Source organism: Monodon monoceros, unplaced genomic scaffold (genome assembly GCF_005190385.1).
Source record: "Monodon monoceros isolate NGI ecotype Baffin Bay Population unplaced genomic scaffold, NGI_Narwhal_1 Super_Scaffold_11, whole genome shotgun sequence".
NCBI classification, from domain to species: domain Eukaryota; kingdom Metazoa; phylum Chordata; class Mammalia; order Artiodactyla; family Monodontidae; genus Monodon; species Monodon monoceros.
The window spans coordinates 81,908,232-81,936,180 of record NW_021703767.1 but is presented as its reverse complement, the minus strand read 5'-3'; the positions used below and the strand labels follow the sequence as shown (position 1 = coordinate 81,936,180).

Below are 27,949 nucleotides of genomic sequence, written 5' to 3'. Positions count from 1 at the left end.
GTAGCAGGATACAAAATTAATGCACAGAAATCTCTGGCATTCCTATATACTAATGATGAAAAATCTGAAAGTGAAATCAAGAAAACACTCCCATTTACCATTGCAACAAAAAGAATAAAATATCTAGGAATAAACCTACCTAAGGAGACAAAAGACCTGTATGCAGAAAATTATAAGACACTGATGAAAGAAATTAAAGATGATACAAATAGATGGAGAGATATACCATGTTCTTGGATGGGAAGAATCAACATTGTGAAAATGACTCTACTACCCAAAGCAATCTACAGATTCAATGCAATCCCTATCAAACTACCGCTAGCATTTTTCACAGAACTAGAACAAAAAATTTCGCAATTTGTATGGAAACACAAAAGACCCCGAATAGCCAAAGCAATCTTGAGAACGAAAAAAGGAGCTGCAGGAATCAGGCTCCCTGACTTCAGACTATACTACAAAGCTACAGTAATCAAGACAGTATGGTACTGGCACAAAAACAGAAAGATAGATCAATGGAACAGGATAGAAAGCCCAGAGATAAACCCACGCACATATGGACACCTTATCTTTGATAAAGGTGGCAGGAATGTACAGTGGAGAAAGGACAGCCTCTTCAATAAATGGTGCTGGGAAAACTGGACAGGTACATGTAAAAGTATGAGATTAGATCACTCCCTAACACCATACACAAAAATAAGCTCAAAATGGATTAAAGACCTAAATGTAAGGCCAGAAACTATCAAACTCTTAGAGGAAAACATAGGCAGAACACTCTATGACATAAATCACAGCAAGATCCTTTCTGACCCACCTCCTAGAGTAATGGAAATAAAAACAAAAATAAACAAATGGGACCTAATGAAACTTCAAAGCTTTTGCACAGCAAAGGAAACCATAAACAAGACCAAAAGACAACCCTCAGAATGGGAGAAAATATTTGCAAATGAAGCAACTGACAAAGGATTAATCTCCAAAATTTACAAGCAGCTCATGCAGCTCAATAACAAAAAAACAAACAACCCAATCCAAAAATGGGCAGAAGACCTAAATAGACATTTCTCCAAAGAAGATATACAGAATGCCAACAAACACATTAAAGAATGCTCAACATCATTAATCATTAGAGAAATGCAAATCAAAACTACAATGAGATATCAGCTCACACCAGTCAGAATGGCCATCATCAAAAAATCTAGAAACAATAAATGCTGGAGAGGGTGTGGAGAAAAGGGAACACTCTTGCACTGCTGGTGGGAATGTGAATTGGTTCAGCCACTATGGAGAACAGTATGGAGGTTCCTTAAAAAACTACAAATAGAATTACCATATGACCCAGCAATCCCACTACTGGGCATATACCCTGAGAAAACCAAAATTCAAAAAGAGTCATGTACCAAAATGTTCATTGCAGCTCTATTTACAATAGCCCAGAGATGGAAACAACCTAAGTGTCCATCATCGGATGAATGGATAAAGAAGATGTGGCACATATATACAATGGAATATTACTCAGCCTTAAAAAGAAACGAAATTGAGCTATTTGTAATGAGATTGATAGACCTAGAGTCTGTCATACAGAGTGAAGTAAGTCAGAAAGAAAAAGACAAATACCGTATGCTAACACATATATATGGAATTTAAGAAAAAAAATGTCATGAAGAACCTAGGGGTAAGACAGGAATAAAGACTCAGACCTACTGGAGAACGGACTTGAGGATATGGGGAGGGGGAAGGGTGAGCTTTGACAGGGCGAGAGAGAGTCATGGACATATACACACTAACAAACGTAGTAAGGTAGATAGCTAGTGGGAAGCAGCCGCATGGCACAGGGATATTAGCTCAGTGCTTTGTGACAGCCTGGAGGGGTGGGATAGGGAGAGTGGGAGGGAGGGAGACGCAAGAGGGAAGACATATGGGAACATATGTATATGTATAACTGATTCACTTTGTTATAAAGCAGAAACTAACACACCATTGTAAAGCAATTATACCCCAATAAAGATGTTAAAAAAAAAAAAAGAATTCATCAATGAATTTGGTAAGGTTGCAGGATACAAAATTAATACACAGAAATCTACTGCATTCCTATATACTAACAATGGAAGAGCAGAAAGAGAAATTAAACAATCTCATTTACCATCACATCAAAAAGAATAAAATACTTAGGAAGAAACCTATCTAAGGAGGCAAAAGACCTGTATACTCCAAAAACTATAAGATGCTGATGAAAGAAATCAAAGATGACACAGATGGAAAGATATACCATGTTCTTGTACTGGAAGAATCAATATTGTCAAAATGACTATACTACCCGAGGCAATCCACAGATTCAAGGCAATCCCTATCAAATTACCAATGGCATTTCTCACAGAACTAGAACAAAAAAATGTTTAATTTGTATGGAGACACAAAAGACCCCAAATAGCCAAAGCAATCTTGAGAAAGAAAAAAAGAGCCAGAGGAATCAGGCTCCCTGATTTCAGACTATACTACAAAGCTACGGTCATCAAGACAGTATGGTACTGGCACAAAAACAGAAATACAGATCAATGGAACAGGACAGAAAATCCATAAGTAAACCCACGCACTGATGGTCAATTCATCTACAACAAAGGAGGCAACACTACACAATGGAGAAAAGGCAGTCTCTTCAATAAGTGATGCTGGGAAAACTGGACAGCCACATGTAAAAGAATGAAATTAGAACACTCCTTAACACCATACACAAAAATAAACTCAAAATGGATTAAAGACCTAACTGTAAGACAGGATACTATAAAACTCTTAGAGGAAAACAGAGACAGAACACTCTTTGACATAAATCACAGCAATATCTTTTTTGATCTGTCTCCTAGAATAATGGAAATAAAAAGAAATCAAATGGGACCTAATTAAACTTAAAAGCATTCTCACAACAAAGGAAACCATAAACAAAATGAAAAGACAACCCACAGAATATAAGAAAATATTTGCAAATGATGCAGCCAACAAGGGATTAATCTCCAAAATCTACAAACAGCTCATGCGGCTCAATAAATGGGCAATGCCCAATCAAAAAAATGGGCAGAAGACCTAAATAGACATTTCTCCAAAGAAGACATACATATTGCCAAGAGGCATATGAAAAGATGCTCAACATCACTAATTATTAGAAAAATGCAAAGCAAAACTATGAGAGGGCTTACTTAGTGGCGCATTGGTTAAGAATGCATCTGCCAATGCACAGGACACAGGTTCGAGCCCTGGTCCGGGAAGATCCCATATGCCGTGGAGCAACTAAGCTGATGCACCACAGCTACTGAGCCTGCGCTCTAGAGCCCGTGTGCCACAACTACTGAGCCCAAGTGCCACAATTATTGAAGCCCACGCACCTAGAGCCCATGCTCCGCAACAAGAGAAGCCACCGCAATGAGAAACCCATGCACCACAACAAACAGTGGCCCCCACTCGCCGCAACTAGACAAAGCCCGTGCGTGGCAACAAAGACACAACACAGGAAAAAATAAATAAATAAAATAAATAAATAAATTTATTTTAAAAAAACTACAATGAGGTTTCACCTCACACCAGTCAGAATAGCCATCATCAAAAAGTCTACAAACAATAAATGCTGGAGAGGGTGTGAAGGAAAGGGAACCCTCCTACACTGTCGATGAGAATGTAAATTGGTACAACCACTATGGACAACAGTATAGAGGTTCCTTAAAAATCTAAAAATAGAACATGATCCAGCAATCCCACTACTGGGCATATATCCAGAGAAAACCATAGTTTTCCCAGGATACATGCACCCCAATGTTCACTGCAGCACTGTTTACAATAGCCAAGACATGGACGCAACCTAAATGTCCATTGACAGATGAATGGATAAAGAAGATGTGGTACATATATACAATGGAATATTACTCAGCCATAAAAAAGAATGAAATAATGTCCTTTGCAGCAACATGGATGGACCTGGAGATTATCATGCTAAGCAAAGTAATTCAGACAGAGAAAGACAAATATTATAGGATATCGTTTATATGCAAAATCTAAAAAAAATGATACAAATGAACTTTTTACAAAACAGGAGCAGACTCACAGACTTAGAAACCTGGTTACCAGGGGTGGGGAGGGAAGGGTGGGGGAGGGGATAAATTGGGAGTTTGGGATTGACATATACTCACTACTATTTTTAAAACAGATAACCAACAAGGACCTAATGTATAGCACAGAGAGCTATGTTCAGTATTCTGTAATAACCTAAATGGGGAAAAAATTTGAAAAAGAATAGGAACACATATATGTATAACTGAATCACTTTGCTGTACACCTGAAACTAACACAATATTGTTAATCAACTATACTCCAAAATAAAATTTAAAAATAAATAAAAATAAAATAGGAAAAGATTAGACCCTAACATACCTTCCAACTCTGAAAGCATGGTGTAAGCAGTCCCAAACTTTACTGGTAGAATACACACCAAATTCATGATAGTGGCTGCTTCTTGTGAGAGAAGGATGAGAAAGAGACTCTGAAAGAAAGCAGCAAGGACTCTAACCTTATCTGAAGCAAGAGTGATGAACAAATGGAAACACCGGTTACATCTGGGTGGTGGGAACTCTGATGTTCGTAGTATGTGTTCTCTGTTATTTTTTATAAATCTTAAACCTAAACACACACACACAAATTATGTTACTTGATTATAACAAATTAAAAAGAATCAAGTTGTCTATAATAAAACCTAAAACAGAGGGATATATAGGTAGAGAAGAGAAACCTCTTCTTTACAAAAGAATGCTATCAAATAGTAGGAATCACAGAATTAGAAAATCACTATTTTGCAACAATGAAATAAGTGATTCACACAAGACTCCTCAGTCAATACTAAAATCACTGGGTTAAAGTTTGTTGGGGAACAGGATATTCACTCAGTGTCGAAGTATCACCCCACCGATTACTTATTCTTAAACAGTGACAAAAATAATTTTAAAAAGAAAAATAACAAAGAGAAACAATATTTTTATAATAGACAGATTTGGCAGTTATCACTTTAGCACCAGCACTAGTGGAACACACGGACTTGTCTCCTCATGTTAATGCTGTAAGAAAGGTACAATATTCACCTATGTAATAACTAGACAAAAATGTTCAACCTAAATCTAATAAGGCAAATCTAAAATATGGGAGATAGTATAGGCAGTTAATCTGGACTCCTCAAAAATTTCAATACCATCCAAAAAAAGTGTGATTATTCTAGAATGATTAAAGAAGATACTAAAGTGATACAATAATGAAATGTGATGCATGAATCTTATTTTCCCACTCATTTTATTTATTCACTTGTTCAACCATTTTACTGAGGTATGACTGACACTGAAAAAGCTGTACAGATTCAATGTAGAAAATGTGATGAGTTCGGAGATAAGTATACACCCATGAAACTAGCACCACAATCTAGGCCATTAAAATATCCATGTGATGTATGAATCTTGATTGGATCCCAAATTGGAAAAAAAAAAGTCAGCTATAAAATTCATTTTTTGAAGATAAAGGAAACTGTATGTTAGATGGTACTCCTGAATTACTGTTATTATCCTAGGTCTGATTAGTATTGTGGTTACATAGGAAAATGTCCTCTTTCTTAAGAGGTATGATGAAACATTTAAGTGAAATGTCATGTCCGCAACTTACTTTTAAATGGTTTAAGAAAAAAGTACATGTGTGTGCATGTGTGTGTGTGTAGACAGAAAGATAAAGCAAATGAGTCTAACAGAGTATTCCATAAAATACCAAATAATTACACTCTTAGTGTTTTTATTTCACTAAAGGTCTGTTTAAATGAGATACAGAGGAAGAAATACATTCTATATCACACCAAGAATCTAGTTTTAAATAGACAAATAAGCACTAGGGAGGTTAAAGAATTTGTCCTGAATGGACTGTTTTGGGACATTGTGCAGACACAACTGGAAGGATTTATCATACATTGTTGGCACTCCAGATATTGCACGTTTTTGGCAGTGTGCTTACAGAATACTACTAAATATCAGGATATTCAAAAGCAAGCCAACAATAAGAACAGGAGAAACACAGCAAAAAAGTCTGTGACTTTGAGTAAAGTAACTTGCAAAAACTACAATTAAATCTACTTTGTCCACCCATTCTAAAAGCCAGGACCCCTCTGTTAACTAGCACTTTTGCCATTTTTCTACGCAAAATTAGTATTCCAAATAACAGCTAAGTATCGCTACAGGATCGTGACAAGACTTTTAAATCATTAAAGTTAACTATGTACAGTTTCACTTTAACAGCTTTGTAATATTCTGATCCTTTGAAACGTGTTAACCCATGTTTGATGTGCCAGTTCTCTATTAACTGGTATACCTGATTAACCAGAACTATCCATTGCTTAACAATGGTGGAAAATGGGATGGAGTAGGGGAGTGGGGAGTACAATATAAGATTCCATGATAAAAAGCAGATAATCATCACAAAGTAACTATTATAAAACAGACCTTTCAACAGTGAGGGCAATTTAAAAAACTCGATTTCTAAATGTCATACTATTTGAAATGTATATTTTCACCATCTGTATTGTGTTGAAGTGTGTAATTGAACAAATGAGTATGGTTACAAAGTGAATTCCAGGTTAACCAGGACATTTTTGGAAGGGGAAGCAGCTGGAATTGGGGACTTTGACAGTCATCACAGTATGACAATAACATGTAACTATGTTATTATCCCCATGTTAAAAATGATGATAAAGCAGAAACTAACACACCATTGTAAAGCAATTATACTCCAATAAAGATGTTAAAAAAAATGATGAAACAAAGACGGAGGTTAAGTAACTTCCCCCAAACCATATAACTAGTAAGTGGGCAGAGCCAGGATTCAAACACAAAGCCCAACTGCACAGCCTGCCCTCAGGATGACTAGGCTACCTAGTATTTCCATTGTTTGTTTGTTTTGAGGAGGGGCTGATGCTGAACACCTGTACTAAGTACTGCTTTACATCATATAATATTCACAACAACCCTGTGAGGTAGGATTTTTAGTCCTGTTTTTCAGAAGAGAACACTGAAGCTGAGAGAGGTTGAGTAACCTGTTGGAAGTTACACTGCCAATGGATGGAAGAACCAGGATTCAACTCAGGTGTGTCTGACTCCACAGCCCTTGCCCTTAATAGGACTACACTCTGCCTTCCACATTCTATGTATAAAACATTCCTTATTTTTCGAGGAAACACATCTTCTACTAGACAACTGTTAGCTGTTAAACATATGTTCCTGTATTTGTTTGGAATTAATAACACTTAATTTCTCTGAAAATATTACTTCTTGTAAATTAATGAGATTTCACAATATGAGAAAACAAACTTAAAGTGAGGGTGTTATAATGTAGGAAATTATCATAGAAAAGCCCTCAAAAGCTATTTGGTTCAAATCCCTAAGTTCAACAGGCCTGGAAACTAATAATAATTAATGGTGTGTATGCAAATCTAACCAAAAAAAGGGCTTGCACCAGTTAGGGAGCAGTTGAAGATGTGATATGACTGAAACTTCATATTATACAAATACGTTATCAAATGTTTTTTAAAAGCATAGTTTTATAGAGTTTGCAACCACTCCAAAAACGTTCATAATGCATATAATTGCCCCTCTCTTAAAATCAGAAACCATTCTCATTTTACTTATTTAAATCCTCCTTGTTTGAAAAAAATTTTTAAATAGCTGAAATCCTCCTCACTGTACCCTGAGTGGAACCAAGAAACCCAGAGACCTGGTTACCATCCGGTTTGTGAGATTCTAATGCACGTTGACCACATGTGGCCAGGGCTACTCGGCAAGTTTCCTAATCTAAAAAATGAGAATAACAGTACCTACTTCACAAGGTTGTTGTGAGGTGTAAATGAGCTAACACATGCAAAAAGGTTACAACTGTGCCTGCATATAAGCAACAGGTGTGTTATCTGTTATCACTGAAGTTGGCGTGTGTCCATTACTGAAGCACCACTTGGATGGAAAAATACCTATCAGCTTTCTCTTTCTCTGGAAAAGCTTTGAGGAAACTCACTCAGAACTTGAGTTCACCTTTGCACGGTAACACCTGTATCCTCTTCCTTTAACCACCAGGCATGTAAAGAACCCTCATTAGTAGAAAAAAGCTTCAGTTGGCTCCTCCATCTAATCAAACTACCACTCCGTTTTTTGCTAGTTTTCACAGTCAAACAACCTTAAATATATTTTCTGTAGCTTCTGTTATTGATATGACTGAGTTGCCCCTTAGGAAAACCAACTGGCATTACCCTGGGGAGTTCAGAACTTGATTTTGGGGGTTGTGTAAAGCAGGAAAATAGAACAAATAGAGTAACGCAAAAACCACAATGCTAATATACTAACTAGTGGAGAGAAGTGTATTTGCCCCTCCTGACAGTTAAATCCTCTAATCAGCTCTTTCCCTCCCTATAGGAAATCTATAAATAAGAAGCCAAATTATAACCAAACATTTGCTGGAACAGTCCAGTCACAGGGACCAGACGTTTAAGCCTCCAGGCAGTGCCACCTTCTCTGAACAGTCTGCAAACAACACTTCCAAATTCTGCCTCTCCCACTCCCATTTTTCTATAATTCAACGCTGCCCATCTACCTTCTGCCGTAAGTCTTTCTTTAGATATGTTAATATCATCTATTAGACTACATCAAGTGCCACTCTTCCTGCTTTCAACCTGAAAACGACAGATATCTTTTAAGATGTCTTTGAGATGTCTGCATCTTTTAAGATGCAGAAAACTGAGTTCACCTATTGTGTGATTTTATTAAGCCAATACAGCTGAGTTCTGCTGGTGGTACCAACATCATACCAGATACACTCCCCCACCTCCACCCACCCCTGACACCCTCTAATCACTTTTGCTTTGATAGCTCTTAACTTGGACTTCATTCCCCACCACATTCAGTGACCTCTTTACAGTTCCCATTCTTCTGTATTTCACTATGGCAATTGATACAATTTGCCACCCATTTCTTAAAAACTTTCCGCATCACTGGTTTTAACAAAGCCTAAAAACTGTTGATTTTGCTCATTAACTTTTTTTTAAATTTATTTATTTTTGGCTGTGTTGGGTCCTTGTTGCTGCACGCAGGCCCTCTCCAGTTGCAGCGAGCGGGGGCCACTCTCCATTGAGGTGCACAGGCCTCTCATTGCGGTGGCCTCTCCTGTTGCGGAGCACGGGCTCTAGGCGTACAGGCTTCAGTAGCTGTGGCACGTGGGCTCAGTAGTTGTGGCTCGCAGGCTCTAGAGCGCAGGCTCAGCAGTTGGGGCGCACGGGCTTAGCTACTCCACAGCATGTGGGATCTTCCCGGACCAGTGTTCAAACCCATGTCCCCTGCATTGGCAGGTGGACTCTCAACCACTGCACTACCAGGGAAGCCCTGCTCATTAACCTTAAATTGCTCCGCAGTACCTATGGTGGTTAAGCGTCCAGGTCCTAGAATCAGATAGACATGGATCCAAATCCAAGGCTCTACTTCTTACTAGCTATGTGCCCACGGGAAAGTTACTCCTTTAAGCCTTTTTCCTCCACTACAGAATGGACATAATGACATAATTGGCTATTGAGTGCTTAGCATAATCATCTTACTCTGGCACAAAGTAATCACTCAATAAATATTAATTATTACCTTTGTGTCCTAATTCTCCTGCCATTTTATTCTTCTCTTTCTACCTTGAAGAATTCACCATCTCAAACAGCTTTGACTAATAATGCAATTAAGTATATTCCTGAAGTTACTGTGGCAGGATTAAACCTTTCATCCTCTTCATCAGTAATAAAGAAAATCATTATTTCTAGGTTTCACCAATATCTAAGAAATAACCTGCTGGAAACTGATTTCATTTTCATACTCTTTCTTAAAGTACTCATTTCCCTTGGCCTCTGCAATACCATACTTTAAGATTTTTCTTCTCTGGCCATCTCTTCTCAGACTCTACTGCCAGCTCATCCTCCTGCAACCAGCCTCTAAATGTTAGCGTTCTAAAGGGAAAGCCTAATGGTTTTCTTCATTTCTCATACTGTAGTCTCTCCCTTGGCAATCTCATGCTTCACCATGGTTACAACTGCAATCTATAAAGAAGTAAATGACTTCCACATTATCTCTAGTGCAGACTTCTCCAAGTTCCAGATCCCCTATATCCAACTGCCTACTGACATCACCATGCTATGACAAAGCAACTTAAACTCCATAGATACAAAACTGGATTCATGGTCTTTGTGGGTTCATGATTCCATGATCAACCAAACCTAGTTCTTCTCCAGTATTTTTTTTTAGTGAATGAATGGCATCACCATCCATCCAAGCTGCATAAGGCAAAATTCTAGAAATCTAGAAGTTACCCTTTATAACTCCTCTTCCTCCCCTTCCAAATTTAATCTATTCCAATTTCCATTAAGTGGATATTGCTGCATGAATTTCAACCTATTTTTTACACTAATACAAAAATTATCTCCCTTGCTGACTTCATTCCTCCACTACCCATTTTATCACTATCATGCCAAGGTCTCTATCAACTGAAACTTCCCCACCTTGCCTGTTCATCCCTCCCTAACATCTCAACAATCAAATTTCTTATTTCTTCTAAATATTCTACCTACTCAAGCCACAAAAAAAATCTACTTTACAATATCTGCACATGATTTATTCTTTCCCATTCCTCTTCCCTATCCAAGTCATGTCTTTTTCTCTCTCAAAACTCTTCTTGGAATCCTTCATTCGTTCATTCGTTAATTCAACCCAATATCACTCCTTACTAGGAAAATAAATAAATAAATAAAGTTACAGATTCAGGGTCACAGTTTATTCAGCCCAATAATCTGTCTTTGACAGAGACACCAACAGAACACATATAGTTTTCCTCCCATAGTCCTCAAAATCAGTTATTACCCAAATATACTAATTATTTCCTCTATATTAAGCACTGCATCTTTCAACATACACATATTTTATGTCTTTTATGAACAGGTGTGTATTTTCAGCCTTTTCTACTTCACAAGGTTATAAACTTCACAAGTTTAACATCAACCATATAAAACTGACTTTTCTTTATTTGTTCCGAATTTCCTCTCAAGCACCTCAAGGTAGTCCTCCTATTTTAGCATTTTCTGACTTGGTGAACAAGCTGGTAGTTTTTTCACCCATATCACCTGTGATTTTTAAAGGAACACAAAAATAAATACAGCATGCATCACACCCTTACACTCTGCTTACAGGGCATGATCCAGCTGTATTCATATCTGTATTCCTGTTTCCGTAATAATGTCTCATGAAGAGGAGGTGCTCTATACATGTTCAACAAAATTAAAGGAATATCTGCTTAGGCCTGATGTTGTGTTCATGAATGCCAAAAGAAGTAGAACCTCTCAAATACGTTAACTCTGCTTCTGTTCAATAAAAATAATATTTGGGCTTAAAAAAGGTAGAAAGAATTGGTGCCTAGTATAGATGAGGACACTGTAACAGAGCACCTTGCTGCTCTTAACGAACTGAAGCTGCTCTTCGATGTGATCACCGAACCACTGCCAGCGGAGGAAGCACAGAGACCCAGAGGGCTGCCAAAGACTAGAAAAGAGGAAATAAATGTAGGCCTGATTAAAAAAAAAAAAATAGAAAGAATTGACAACAGTCCAGTATACTCAATGCCCATCCTTTTCTAAATTCAGATTATTTAAAAAATAGCTTCTAATCACTTAGAAAAGAAAATGTTAAGCATTTGTGGAACCAACCTATGTTATACCAGACTAATTAATTTCCTTTCTTTTTTTTTTTACGAGAGTATCTTTACAGATAGACAGACATCACACATCAAAAAGATGTAAAAGTAGTATGTTGGTAGAATTTCAACAAAGTATTTGACCAGGTTCTCATTACACCCATATGGATAAGATAAACAGAAGATGGATAACGGTACAATTAGGTAGTGAGGTAACTGTTTAACGACCATAACAACAAGTGCTCATTAATGAATTGTTATCAACCTGAAGGGCAGTTCAGGACTTTCATCTGTGGCCTTTCCCTGTTCAACAATTTTACCAATAAGAGGAAAATATACCTAAGGGATCAGTGAGTACCCATATCCAAATACATATATATAACTGTGAGATAGGCAAGCGCTGTAACTTATGCCACAAATGTAAAACAAACACACAAACAAAAAAGAGGCTTAATGGCTTAGTTCACATCAAGCTTAGTTCAATCTGACAGCAACAAGCTCAATATGATGTGGAAACAAGAAAAACTAATGTGATGCTAGCTGCAGCAGTAGTATCTCAAACATGGGTGACAGCAGTCCTGCTTAACTCTGGACAGATCAGACCACAACTGGGATATGCTGTACCCTTCTATAGGTCACTGTCTTCAAAGGATCATAACCATACTGGCACATGTTCAGAACAGAAAAACCAGGATGCTTAGGGGCCTGAATACCATTAAAGGAAAGGCAGGAGGGAATGGAGATTTATAAATAGGACAAAGCAACGCCTTGAAAGGAAAACAATGGCTACCTTCATTCAGTCATTCAACAAACGTGAATTTCAAACCTATTTCTGGCCAGACATTGTGGCTGTGACTGGGGATATAGGAAAAAGACAGTCTATATCTGTGAGAAATTCATGTGTATATCTGAAGAGTTGAAACAGATTTGATCTAAAAAAGCTTTAGATTGTTCTATATGATTTCATAAGGTAGAAATAGGAGCAATGGAAACAAGTTCTAACATAATTGATTTCAGCTGCATATAAGGAAGAGCATTTTAAGAGTCAACGCTGTCTAATGAAGGAAGAGGCTGCCTGAGTAGACAAGGTTCCCATCAGTAATGGTGTACTTAAAGAGGAGACTGCTGAAATAAGACAGGCACTGAACTGGGCCATTTTTAATGTTCCTCACCTTCTACACTATGATTCTTTCTGTACTTCCTCAGGAAATGGACTCACCAGATTCACCCTACTTGTGTACTACAGCATCACAGGTTTCCCACAGTTGTGACTTCCAACTTTGTACCCTGTCCCCCACTGAAGCAATGCCATATAATTAGGTATGGATCTGACAGCAACAGGAATAATGCAATATAGGAAGAAACTGACCCATCAGCACAGAGAATGCAAAAAAAATCAGTACTGTTCAATGTGCCTTATATCTGTAAAGAAAATGTAAGAATTCTCTATCCTCGAAGTCATAAATTCAATTTAAAGTATTATGGAAAAAAAACTTTCTAACAAGTCTATAGAGTAAAGCAAATGTGGCAAAATGTTAACAGTTGTTAATCTAGGTGTGTAACACTAGAGTGATCCTCTTTCAGTGTTGTGTATGTTTGAAATTTTTCAAACTAAAAAGTCTGAAAAAAATTTTTAGAAATATATTATGTTCAATTAATATAAATAAGGATCTGCTATGTACTGCCTCTCTTGTTGGGAGCCATTTTTTTCTAACCAACAAGGAAAAAATAATTTTAATTTAAGATCACTTTGAGAATTTGTGTCCTAAATAAGCACTCCAAACCCCTCTACTATAACGTTATGTGGAAACTAAGTTTAGAATATATTTCTAAAAAGAAATAATTCACCAGATATAGTAGGCCAAATACCATAAACTAATCAAATTATGAAATTGATTAAATGGCTACTTAAATCCATTTTAAAAATCACAGGCGGGATAAACGTAGAGAAAGGTCTAGACCATTTACTTCTATAAATTGGTTTAAAATTATTGAAGCTTATTTTCATTCATTTTATTTTTGTAATTTTAAAACACTCTCTAGAATACACTGGCTCTATATGCTGGAACTGGGTATTCAAACAGTTCACCCGTCCAAACTGTTAATATTAACTTCTTGGAAGCAGTCCCTCACACTTTAGCACTTTCTCAGTCTGGATAAAAGAAATGGGTTATGATTGGAATTCCAAGGGCTCCCTTTCTTTTAAATAGCAGCTCGTTAAGACAAAAGTGATAAAAAGAGCGGAGCATCTTTTAACCACCAGCCCTGAAGAAAGGCTTCCCCTTCGGTTGTCGTCAACTCTGACTGCTGTCTACCCTTTTTCAACACACTGCCTGGTAGTTTCGGTTGAAAAACAAAATGGAAAAAAAAATTTTTTAATATATATATGTCCCATTTTCCTGGGGCAGGTAGATCCCCTTTTGTAGAAGTGGCTAAAGCTAGGCTCCCCACGGATTTCATCTCGTTGCCAAGGCAGCGCCGACCCGACTGGTCCGGCACGAGGGCAGTTCCCGCCGCCCGAACCCCAGGGCGGCCCTAGCCTGCGGCAGAGCAGCCCCCGGCCCAGCCCGGAGCCCCCCAGGCCGCAGAGTCCCTGCCGCGACCCCGGACGGCCCGGCGGGCGCCCCGGGACCGCGGCGAAAGGCGGGGACATGAGGCTCGACTTACAGTGACACCATCCGAGGTGACAGCACCAGTGCAGCTTGAAGCACTTGCCGTGGCTGTGCGTGGCACAGATTGAGAGCCCGTCGCACGGCTGGAAGTCGGGTCTGCGGGCGGCGCAACTCCGCGCCAGGGCCTGAGCCTCGTCCACTTTCTCGCTCTTCCAACCGCGCTCGGGCGCCGGCGCCGCGGCCGCACACATTTCCTCTCCCTCCGCGGAGCCGAGACCCGGAGCTCGGGAGGAGCGGCGTCTGCGCGGGCAGGAAACCGAGCCGGCTGAGGACGCGGGAGGGCGGGGCGCGAGCTGGGAGTCACGCCAGCGTTTGGAGGTGGCGGTGGCGGCGGCTGGAGCGCAGCAGCCCCAGGTTAGCACAGGAGCCGCCCCGGGTGCGACCGGGGTCTGGGCCTGCCGCCGCCTTCCCTCCCTCCGCCGTGGCGCGCGCCGCGCCCCACGCGCACACGCACGCGCACACGCACGCGCCGACCCCGGCAGACGCCACGAGTCCCTCCGCCAACCCCGCCTCCTCACACACGCCGGGCTTGGGTGCGGGTTCTTTGGCGTCCCCCGCAGCCGCCGCACACTCAGTCCTCAGAGGCTGAGCCCGGCCGACGGAGGGCCGTTAGGAACACACCCACCTCGGCGGCTCGGTTTTCACACGCAGGCCAGCTTCCACGAACACTTCCCACACTCAGTCCCCACACACACTCCCCTTCGACACACACGTCCACAATCCGCAGAGGGCTGTGCACGCTGAGGACACGCCCTCCCAGACGTCCAGTGGGCTGGTCCCTGCGCAACTGGGAGCAAGGCTTTCTCACACGCACAGCCTCTCCCCACGGGCACCCCACGTTGCCCTCGTACACACCCCCCAGAGGGTCTGGGCACCCAGGCCCCTGGGGGCGCGTGCACATACGCACGCAACAGATGCGCGCTCCCCTGGGGCTGCCTCCTGCTGCCAGCAGGGCCACTGGGGCGCACGTCCCGGGCCACGCACGGCCACCAGCCCCTCGCGGCCCCTGGTAACCACCGCTCGCCCAGGTCTCAGCCCGAGGCTGCAGCCCCGCCTTGCTGAGGGGGAAAGTAACCAAGCTGGGTGCCGTGGTGTGTGTGCGTGTGTGTGTGTAAAAGATGCACGGGAAGTGTGATGCACGGGACTGGTATGTGGAATGTGTTGCGTGTGTGTATTTTGGCGTGTATGTGATGTGTGGGCGTGTATGCTTGTTATGTGGAGTAGGTGTGGTGTGTGTGTGTAAGTGGATGTGTTGTTGAGTACATGGTACATGTGTGGTGTGCATGATGCCTGTGACTGTTACGTGAACTGTGTGATATGAGGTGTGTATACACGTGTATGTGGCATGGATGCATGTGACCAATGTGGAGTGTCAGTGGTGTGTTTATGTGTGGTAGGGTATATGTTCTGTGTGTGATATTCGAGTAGCTGAGTATGTGTGTATCCACGTGTATGTGGGGTGCGGTGGGCACGGTTGTTACATAGCGTGTGGTATGTATGTGGCAGTGTGGTGCATATGACTGGCATATTGAGTGTATGTGCGCGGTGTATGCGGGTGGAGTTGGGCGTGTGCAGTATGTGTGTTTGTGGGCATACAAACAAGACTCGTGTTTGCCATGGACTCTGTGCCTTTGTGTGTTAATGCCCACCCTGGCCAGCAGGTGTAACTGGCCCTGAAGGTGACTGCAACTCTCCCACCCAATCAGCTTGCCTTCTTCCCTCTTGAGGACAAGTTGCTCCAAATAGATTTTCCATGCTAGGCTCCGCTGCTGAGAACCCACCCCGGGCAGGGTTCAGTGAAGAGAAAACAAACCATTTGCTCCCGGAGAGCACAGTTGGGAATTAGCGTTTCCCTGCAACAAGGCCAGAACCCAGCCTTGAACACAGAAAAGGAGGGGACCTCCTCTTGCTATTTGCCAAACATTTTTCAGAGCAGAGAAAAATGCCTGTAATTGCCAAGGTTCAGGGAACAACAACAAAGCCTTTCAGTACAAATGCTGTGTGGGAACATGTTTATGCCCAGGTCCACCTTCTCCATTACTTTATTCCTTTCCTGCTTTGCACTGACAAGGAGACTCATCATGGTTTTGAAATAACCAAATTCATCTTCAAGCTTTGAAAATCCTCACTGCCATAAGCAATCTTCCCTTTTATTTAACCTTGGCTTAAGAAGGGAAATGTAATTTGCATATGTCTGACTCTAGTGAAGGCTTCATTTATTAGGGGTTGAAGAGAGACAATTTGGTGGCAAAGGTATTTTCAAGAAAGGTATGAATCAAAATCTCAAAATATGGTTCCCTCCAATAACCTAACACTGAAACAGTTATAAACATGAAGCATCATATCTTCAGCTTCAGCCCCAGGCATCCCTCTCCCCCACCAAAAAAAAATCCTAAGAAAGTACATCCCTGACTTATAAAATTTCTCCATCCCTGCTGTTAATTTCACAGTCTGACCCACCTCAGAATAACATGAATAAAAGGAAGGAAAAACTTAATCCAAGAAATTCATAATCCATTACTGCTGTAGCAAGCCAAACCAGAATTTTTTGAAAAGGGGATTCCCATCTCTCCTACCCTATTTTTCTCCTTCCCCAACCCATAAATTCACTCTAATACTGTCCATGTTATATAAGGTCTTATAACAGAATTCTTTCAGTAACTAATATTTGAACAGAATCCTTCCACTGGCTTTTACTCTAGGGTGAACCATGTTATAAGATTCTACTATATGAAATCATGCCATCTTAGCTAGTGAAAAATGAGCACAAGAAGTAATGTGTCATATTGAGGAGGCAAGGTAAATTACCCAAATACCCTACTTTATGTTAGCCATATGATTTGAAGCTGAGAAGGCTTTACATTTTCTATAACATAAAATCCATTCCATTCCCTTGCCCTAAAGATGTTATTAACCTCTATTGTCTGCAGTGGGGCGGGAGGAGGTATATGTGCTGTGACCTGTCAAACGTGTATACACAGAGCCTTCGGGATGTGTTGTCGGGATATAAGCTTTTTTTTTTTTTTTACGCGGGCCTCTCACTGCTGTGGCCTCTCCCGTGGCGGAGCACAGGCTCCGGACGCGCAGGCTCAGCGGCCATGGCTCACGGGCCCAGCCGCTCCGCGGCACGTGGGATCTTCCCGGACCGGGGCACAAACCCGTGTCCCCTGCATTGGCAGGCGGACTCTCAATCACTGCACCACCAGGGAAGCCCCATCCATAAATATTTAAACATCTATTTCTAAATGAACTTTTAAAAATCATAAGTCACAATACAATTATCACATAGCAGGATACAATTTGACCATAAGTATGAACTTGTTCCATAGCTGCTGACCACATATCCGGCTCCCCTTTAAGAATGCTGCTGCCTGGAATTTTCCTCTTTCCTGTCTCTTTCTCTCCTGCCTACCTCTTTAGTTTATCTGCCACTTCCTCAAGTTTTCTCTGACCAACCCAAACTAAGTTATATACACATTTCCTCTGTATCACTTAACTCAACTTTAAACGCATAATTAAAGAAGGAACTATTGAACTAATGTCTTTCCTCATCCCCCCTCCTCTGCTACAAACTGTAGGCTCCTTGAGGGCAGGAACATGGCCTCTGTCTTGTTCACCATATTGTTCCCGATACTTAATGCAGAGAATAAGTCATTGAAGTAGTGGAAATTATTCCATCTCAGACTCCCAAAGCCTGGAAAAAGTCCATCTGTGGTAAATTGTTTGTAAATACGTGTGAGTAAGTCCTATAATTACTTTTCCTGTAACCATATCCTTGAATATTTCCCTCCCGCACTGATTCTGAGCTTAGCTACGTGTATTAGTTAGCTATTGCTGTGTAATAAATCACTCCAAAATTAACACAACACAGCTTCTGTGTGTCAGGACTCCAGGCATGACTTGGCTAGGTCCCCTGCTTCAAAGTCTCTCACAAGGCTACAAGGAAGGTGTGGGCCAGGGCTGCATTCTCATCAGAAGGTTGAACTGGGGAAGGATCTGCTTCTAAGATCGCTCAGTGACTAGTTTGCAAGGATTTGATTCCTTAAAGAACTGTTGGGCTGAGGGTCTCAGTTCCTAACTGGTTGTTGGCTGGAAGGTACCCTCAATTCCTTGCCACATAGACCTCTTCATAAGGCATCTTGCTTTACCGGAACAAGCATGTAAAAAGAGTCAGAGAGTGTCAGTCTTTCATAACCTAGTCTCAGAAGTGATATCCCACCATTCTTGCCATATTCTATTCATTAGAAGCAAGTCAGTAGGTCCAGCCCTCAAACAAGGGGTGGAAGTTACACAAGGACATGAATATCAGGAGGCAGGAATCGTTGGGAGCCATTTCAGAAGCTACATACCACATCATGTGAATTGCTTTAGCCAACGGGAGAATAGAAAACATGCTTAGCAAAGATTTCCAAAGGACATACTCATTGGGATTTGCCCTTTCTTTCTGTGGTTGACACTGTGAAACCAACATGTATACAAGCCAGAGCAAGCCTGCTGGAGGGTGAAATGCCTTGTGGAGGAGAATGGAGGTGCCCCCAGTTGACAATTCCCAGCCAACGGTCTATTAACCACTAGAAGCATCAGTGAGGCTATACTAGATCATCCTAGACCAACCAGCTGATCACAGAAGCGTAAGAAAGTCCGGTAGAGCTCTGCTGAGCCAGTCTTGAACAGAACAACCGCAAGGACACACCACAGAATCAGGAGCTGCATAAAACAGTTGTTGTTTCAGGCTGCTAAGTTTCGAGTACGTAGTTTCTTACAGAGTAAAGCTAACTGATACACCCCCCAATTCTCTCATGTTGTAGGCAAATAATTGAGTATTCAAGAGGCTAAGTGACTTGCTCAATGTCACAGTGCCACAGGCACAGTGGGACAAGTTCTCTAGGACTGGGCATCAGAACAATACAGATGGTTCAAGTCTAAGCTCTGTTTTTTTTCTGGCTTGGAGACCTGGGCAAATCCTTTGTGCTTTCCGGGGTTCAGTTTCTTTGTCAGCAAAACAAAAAAGAAGGTTTTCCAGAACATCTCTTAGCACTTAAAACTATGACCTGTCCACTTAGCTAGGGTTAGAATCCTTTTGGGTTCAGATGTCATTTTTGAATAGTCAGATAGTCCCTTCTTATCTGATTGCACATATTTGTCTAATGCTAATGTAAGTTTTGTCTACACACACCAACCATTCTGAACACTTTGATAAATCGAGTCATTACAAATCAGTTACTTTTTGGTTGCTTGATTGAACCAAGCAACTAATTCCACCGTGGTTATAAATAACCTGCTAGTAATTGGTCAATTTGTCATATTAAAGCAATTAGAATGATGAAATGGATGGAGAAGCCCTTCCAAATGAGGTGCAACAAAATTAGAAGTCTTCTCTGGGAAGGGAGGATGCCTATTTAGCATTGCTGCTGGCATAATTCAGACCCTCATCATCCCTTTTGGTGTAAAGGAAAGAACAGCAGCTTTGGAATCAGACAGAATGGAATCAAAGTTCAGCTCTACTACCACCTAGCTGAGTGATCTTGGACAAGTTATTTAGCCTCATCTCTTAACTGAGAATTATAATTCCTATATCATACACCTGCAGTAAACACTAAATATGATAACATGTCAAGAGGCTAGCACAATATCTGGCACATTGAAGAGCCTCAATAAATATTAGTCTTCCTCCGGCTTCCCTGTTGGCACAGTGGTTAAGAATCCGCCTGACAATGCAGGGTACACGGGTTCGATCCCTGGTCTGGGAAGATCCCACATGCCGCAGAGCAACTAAGCCTGTGCACCACAACTACTGAGCCTGTGCTCTAGAGCCCGCGAGCCACAACTACTGAGCCCACATGCCTAGAGCCTGTGCTCCACAATGAGGGAAGCCACCGCAATGAGAAGCCCGCGCACTGCAACAAAGAGTAGCCCCCGCTCGCAGCAACTAGAGAAAGCCCGTGCGCAGCAACGAAGACCCAATGCAGCCAAAAATAAATAAATTAATTTAAAAAAAAAATATATATATATATATATATTAGTCTTCCTCTTCTCAGCACCTCCAAATGCCCTCCATGTTTATAGACTCTCTATGTCCAGTCCTTCCTTCACGATGCTGAGAAGACATTTCTCTAAAACAAACCTGATCAGAACAAACATGGCCTAAAAACCTTTGACGCTTCTCACTGCCTACCAAAAAAACTCCAAACCTTTGTAGGCTATACAAAGCCCTCCCCACCTCTTCTCCAGCTGCGCTTCCCCATGCCTCCAAATCTGTACCTTCCCCAGATGGTGGCTTTGTTTCTGGACGTGTAATACACTTTCCTGCCTGCCTCTGTGCCTTCCCCCATTCTTTTCTCTTTGCCTTGAATTGCCCGCCCCCTCCCCCCATTTATACATGAGAAATGCTCCCCTTTCCTTCAAATTCTAGCTTGAAGGCTACTTGAAGCCTTTTCTTAGTTCACTCCCTCCTCCATATTCAAGGACGTGCTGTGCCTACCACTTGGTACCTCACATAGCAAGGCAGGTACTGTGTATTTCCAGTGCTTGGCATTGTGTTGGGTACTAGAAGACACTAAACAAATATTTTTGAATGGACACATTAAAAGATTTATGACTAAACAGTCATAAATAGTATAGAACGGCAAAACATCTGTTTTTTAAAGCTTAAGCCCCCAGAACTAGGAGATTCCTATGAAGCTGAACTTCAAAGGCTCCATAGGAATCTCCTAGTTCTGGGGTCTTAAGCTTTAAAAAACAGATGTTTTGCCGTTCTATACTATTTATGACTGTTTAGTCATAAATCTTTTAATGTGTCCATTCAAAAATATTCAGCAAACTGGCTTGTCATCTTACTGAATGAATGTCTTAACCTCTATAGGTGAGTGACCCAGGCAGCAACAACTCTAGACTCCAAGAGGTATTTTAGACATTGCGAGAACGACAGACTCACAATAGAGAAATACTCATGGTCCTTCCCTAACCTTCTGATATTGTACCATGAAGGGCAGCTTTCCTGCAAAATACCCCATTGCACCACTATCAAAGGCAAAGTAGAAAAACAGGTACCTGAAACCGAACAGGACCTTTCAGGGCCTTCCTGGGTACAAGCCCCTAAGTGCCACACACACACACACACACACACACACTGTGCACGCATGCTTCTTGTTTGGCCTCCCCTAAGCTTCCCTGAGTTCCAAGAACAGACTAAAGCAGTTCATGATTAGAACAATAGAGTCACAAGACTCTTAGTTCCTCCTGAAGGGATATAGATAACAATCTGATGCATATCTTTGCATTGTTCTGCAGAAACTAAGATCCCAAACTTGTGGATGATGGTGAGTGACTACATACTGACCACAAGCCCACAGACCACAGACTCGTTGGAACCAGAAGGCTGATGATTAAGATTCCTGAAACATCACCCTGTTACCTTACTACTAACCAACCAAACGTACCCTGTGGCCCTCACCCCTAATGTTGCCTTTAAAAACCCTTCCCTAAGAGCCATCCAGGAGTTTGGGTCATTAGCTGCCCATTCTCCTTGCTTGGCACCTTGCAGTAAACACTGTGCTTTCCTTCACCACAATCCAGTGTCAGTAGATTGGCTTTGCTTTGCGTTGGGCAAGCAGACCCAACTTTGGTTTAGTAACACCCTGAGCCAGTCCAAAACAGCATTTCCTGCAATATTTTTGAAGCAGTGGAAGTAGTAGGTATTTGTGGATTATTTTAATATAATTTTCAACATTCACCATTCTATCCCTTAGCTGCCCTTTGAAGACACACACCAAGTTTTGTCCCAATTTGTTTTATCAACTAGAGAAATATTTTTATCTATGAAAATTTTTTTGTGGAAAAATAACCTCCAGAGTAGGTTTTGAACGTAAAAGAGGAGGGCAAAAAGCCTGTGATTTATATAACAAGCCATCAGCCCCCTGTGGGGATCAGTACACACCCTCAGTGTTCAAGCCCCATAACCACTGGACTTGTCCTGAGTAATATGATGTGACAGTAATGGAAGTAGGATCTAGGTCAATCTTGTGCTCCACACAACACAACCGTTCTTTACGCTCCAGTGGTCCACACTTACTTCTGGAAGCGGTGGACCTATCACAATTTTGAAAGAACACTCTGGCTTCTTTTAATGGTAAGATAACACACACATTCTGCCATTTCCATTAGAAAAAAAAAAGAAGAAAACCTTTTTTCTTGATGATTAGCAATTAAAATAATTCAGCTTTAATTAGCTCATTTCAGTACACAGCAAAAGGCTAAAATGACAGTGAAGAGCAATCTGGAATACAATGACTGACTCATGGATTATAAATGAGACAGCTGAGGTGCCACATTCAACCCGTGAAGATGCTGGGCTGCAGTTAGCACTCCACCCCCACCCAGGGCCCCAAGCATTTAGGTCACGTCCAGCATATAGTACTGGGCTCATTTATCCACTCCACAAATAGCTGTTGAGTATCTTCTGTGTGCCAGGCTCTGGGCTGGATGCTGGAGATAATTTAGAAGGGAGACATAAACAAACCATAAGTGTATAAAAGGTAATTGCTTTGATTAAGGGGTTTAAGCAAAACACAGTAGAAGAATGCAGGAGAAGCAGAAAAATCTGCCTGGAGCCATCAAAAAATATCTCACGGAAAGGGTGAGTTAGCACTGGCAATGCAGTCAACCTGGGCTGGGGTATTATGGGGAAGAGAACAGCGTGCATGCAGGTAAGAAAGGCAAAGAGCCGCTCTGTGAGTCTGTCTTGCTCGAAAGTAATGCAGGCTTGACAGAGCAGTTAGACGAGGGGCAGAATAGGTAGGCAAGGGCCAGATCATGAAAAGCCCTGCAAAGTTTAGACTGAGTCCTCTACACAGTAGTTTTTGAATACTTTTAAGCTAGAAGCACTTTGTTCAATGGAAATACTTACCAGAAAGCATAAATGAAACGAATTCGTAAAGTCCAGCTGCTCCCACTGAAGCTGTTACTTATTGGAGGGGAATGCTGGAACCTCATTTGTTTGTAACCCCCAAAACAACAGAGCCAAACCACTGTTTCAGGAGAGTGCAAGTTGTGGTGGGCAGCCTCTAACATGGCCCCCAGTGATCACCACTTCCTGGTATTCATACTCGGTATAATTCCCTCCCTTGAGTGTGGACTGGACTTAGCAACCCGAAAAGTTGTGATGGAGTCACGTCCAAGATTAGGTTACAAAGACTACGGCTTCTGTTGTCATAGTCTTTCTCTCCCCTCCCCCAACCTTCTCTCTCTGAAATCTCACTCTGAGGGAAGCCGACTGCCATGTTGTGAGTGCCCCTATGGAAAAGCCCTCATGGGAAGGAAATGATCATCTCTGGCCAACAGCCAGTAAGGACTCGAGGCCTCCGACAAGCACATGAGTGAGCTTGGAAGCAACTCCTTCCAACTGAATCCTGAGATGAAACTGTTCTAGCTAACACCTTGCCTACACTTGTAAGAGACCCCGAGCTAGCTGAGCTGCACCCAGGTTCCTGACCCACAGAAGCTGTGAGATAATTTGTTATGCAGCAAGAGATAACTAATACAGGAGCCAGTGGGGAATTCTGAGCCCAGAGTGACAGGATCAAGTATGAATTTTAAATATTAAATTAGGAATTTGGGAGTAACATATATACACTACTACATATAACATAGATAAACAACAAGGTCCTACTGTATAGCACAGGGAACTATACTCAATATTTTGTAATATGTATTCTGGAAAAGAATATATATATATATATTCATTTTTATGAATCACTTCACTTTGCTGTACACCTGAAACTAACACATTGTAAAACAACGATATTTCAATTTTATAAAAAAGAATTATCCAATGAGAATCTACCATTTTAACCACATATTGCAATAAAATTGAGTAGTAAGATTTAAAACTAAAAAATAAAACATAAACTAGCTACCCCATTAAAAAAAATGTTAAGTCTGGAATGAGCCAGGAGGAAACACTGAATGGAGCAAGACCAGAGATAAGGCAATTTCCAGTCTAGGAGGGAGAAGAAGGGGACCTGAACGGTGGGGGTGGAAAGCAGAAGTGGTATAAATCCTTAAGAGGTAAAAATAAAATTTGGGATTATTTGAGTCTGGGGAGCAAATGAGTTTCAGGGACAATGCCAGTCATTAGCTAGGGAACAAAGAAGGAGGAATGTGTTTGGAGAGAAAGAAAAAGAGTTGCATTTGAGATGTGTGGAGATCAAAGTGGCTGGGAGTCATCCGTATGGAGAACAGTAATTGTTACTTGGAGGCTGGTTCAGAGAAGTCTGCAATAGGGTATTCTGCATAAGAAATTGTACTTACATATTAGGGTGCTTCAGTCACACAGGCTGCAAACTCCACTGCCTTTGGGGGCCAAGAAAATAACATAAAGGAATGAAGAGTTCTGGGTATAAAGTAACAGACTGAGGCAGGGACTGTTGAACTGCAGAGTGCCTGCCTTCCTTAAAGCTATCAAAACCAAACCCATATGAAACTCTGCGCTGTCTGGGAAACTGAACTCAGTTTCTAGAGAAGCTGGACTTTAACAGCACTCCTTAGGAAGATGTCACAGCAGCGTGAGAAGGACATGAGCTTTGTGTCGTGGTCCAAACGCGGGTTGGAAAAGAATTTCCAGGCACAAGGCAGAATGTAAAGTAGATAGAATTTATTAGAGGGAAGGATCGCTGCCAGAACAGCGGGCCAACTTCCTAGTAGTCTGGGAGAGTGGAGCCCAAACATGTGCTATTGATCAGTTTTTACAGCCAGAAAACAAAAGAATGGTCTGAGGTGAAATTTTTGTTTACTGATTGGTCAAGGCACATATACCTTCCTTCTATAGGGTGGGAGTGGGACAGGGCAGATGCCTTTCCTTATTTGGGACAGGTCCCATTGCCCAGGTGGGCGTCACCCAGGTGGGCTCAGGAATTTCGTAACCATTGCAACACGGTGGGGAGGGCGATTTAGAGTCCGGTAGGGGGTTTAACGCTGAAACTTTTTCATGCAGGGTCACCCTTTGTCCTTGAAGCATCATTGTCCTTGGAGCACCACACTTTGGAGTCAGGCAGCCCTAAGTTCAAATCTTGCCTCCATCACTGGCTAACTGATGTCACTTATGCTCTCTGAGCCAGCATTTTCCTGTATATAAGGTTAATAATAACAGTTTTAGTGGGGTGGTTGTGATTAAGTGAGGAGACAATGGTAGTTCAATGCCAAGTACAGTTCCTGCCACAAAATAGGCACCTAAGGGGGGTAGCAGACATTATGATGGTGATATACTAATGGCCATTATCTCCCATTGAAGGGCACTCTAGGACACAGTGAATATCCTCACCATTGTTGACTTAAAAAAAATGCACAGGGCTTCCCTGGTGGTACAGTGGTTAAGAATCCGCCTGCCAATGCAGGGGACACGGGTTCAAGCCCTGGTCCAGGAAGATCCCACATGCCGTGGAGCAACTCAGTCCAGGCGCCACAACTACTGAGCCTGTGCTCTAGAGCCCACGAGCCACAACTACTGAGCCCGCGTGCCACAACTACTGAAGCCCATGCACCTAGAGCCCGTGCTCCACAACAAAGAGTAGCCCCCGCTCGCCACAACAAGAGAAAGACCACACACAGCAGCAAAGGCCCAATGCAGCTATAGATAAATAAATTTATTTTTTTAAAAATGCACAACGTGAGAGTTGCGAGTTAAGTTTTATTTGGGGCAGAATGAGGACTGCAGCCCGGAGACAGCATTTCAGATAACTCTGAGAAACTGCTCCGAGGAGGTGAGGGGAGGGGCCAGGATATAGAGGAGTTTTGCAACAAAGGACAGGTAGTCGGGATGTCAAAAGATTATTGTTAATTAAAGAAAACCAGATATCTCAAGTTAAGGAATTTAGTGCTTTTCTATACATGGGAAGATGCAAGAGTTTGGGCTCATTGAGATCATTCCTTTGATATGCACCTCGGCTCTCTGGGGCCAGTGTCCTGTATTTTCAGGCTCACCGCAGGGAGTGGCTGCAGTCTGACGGCTGCTAGATGGCAGGTATTCTTTTCAGCCCTGAGTTTCCTCGGCTCTCCTTGGAGGGCTGCAATCATTAATGACTGTGACATCCTCTGTTTATTGATATGGCAGGAAATATTTCATTTCTCACCATTCTATTCAGAGAGCAGAAGAGTCATCATAGAGCATCCATGCTAGAGCTCTTAGTATTCAGTGTCCTGGAGGGTGTGGTGTATGTTTGTGTGTGTGTGTGTGTGTGGGTGTGTATGTGTGTGTCTTGCAGGTACTTTGTATAATGGGAAGTTTAATGTCAGGAGGTACGTGGTGCAATAAGAAAAACCAAGAACAGAAGTCATTGTACATTCAGGCCTCCAGGAACTGGGGCTGTGTGCAAACCAGACCTGGGACCAACAGCAGGAGGAGGGACCGCTCTTGTGCTCCAGAAATGTGACTCTGCTATTCCGCATCTGTTGGTGCCTGACATCACCAACACACTTATTCTTTCCATTATTTTTTTCTCCACCTTATAGCTTTCTCTTCCCTCATAGTACCTGCTTCCTTCTAACTTTGACCTCATACGACGGTCCCAACCCCAACTTATTCTTTTCCACTGTTAATTCTTTCTAATTCAGTTCTTGATATGACCTAGCTTTTTCTCTTTCCTCCCAGTCTGAATTCCTTAGAGTGAGGATTTGTTTCGACCACCACTTTAACAGTCATCGGCAGCTGAAGGAAAAGAAAGCAAAGTCACGTGATACAAAGGCCACCTAAACTGCTCTTTTAGCTGGAGCTACGGGTGGACAGTTTCCCACTGAAGGAACTGAGGACACGGAGGCACCAAGGCTGACATGCCTGGTGTAGTGCATAGGTGAGTGTGTGTCCTGCAGAGGCTAGGAGGCTGGGGGTGGAAGGATAGGTCACAAATATGATACTGTTATTTCAGAAGTCGGTATGAGAATAATATTCAGCTATAAAAAAGAAGGAAACCCTGCCATTTGCAGCAACTTGGATGGACCTTGAGGGCATTATGCAAAAATAAACCAGACAGAGAAAGATAAATACCTTATTCACTTATATGTGGAATCTAAAACAAAAACACCCCTTGCAAACTCATAAATACCAAGAACAGATTGGTGATTGCCAGAGGCAGGGGCCAGGGGGTGGAGGTGGAGAAATGGGAGAAGGGAGTCAAAAGGTACAAAGTTTTATTTGTAGGATAAATTAAGTCCTGGGGGTATAATTACAGTATGGTGACTATAGTTAATATTTATCGTATTACATATTTGAAAGTCGCTAAGATGGTAAATCTTAGAAGTTCTCATCACAAGAAAAAAATGTGTAACTATGTGTGGTGATAGACATTAAGTAGACTTATTATGGTGATTATTTCACAATAGGTACATAAATCAAAGCATTATGTTGTATAACTGAAACTAATAGCACTTTATGTCAATTATATCTCAAAAAAGTCAGGTTGAAATTAGGTGTAGGAAGATGACATGTAACATGACAACATTGGAAGCTTCTTCCAGGAGACCCTCTTTCC

The 27,949-nt window shown here is 41.7% G+C and overlaps 1 protein-coding gene across 1 annotated transcript in view; it reads right to left on the bottom strand.

The window, feature by feature from the left end:
• CUNH3orf70 (chromosome unknown C3orf70 homolog) overlaps positions 1-14,830 on the bottom strand; it is a 97,397-nt gene extending 82,567 nt beyond the window's left edge. The window contains exon 1 of the mRNA XM_029215060.1: positions 14,425-14,830. Within this exon, the coding sequence (XP_029070893.1) occupies positions 14,425-14,620 (196 nt within the window). The 5' untranslated portion in view covers positions 14,621-14,830. The remainder of the gene's footprint in view (positions 1-14,424) is intronic.
• Positions 14,831-27,949: the final 13,119 nt, after the last annotated feature.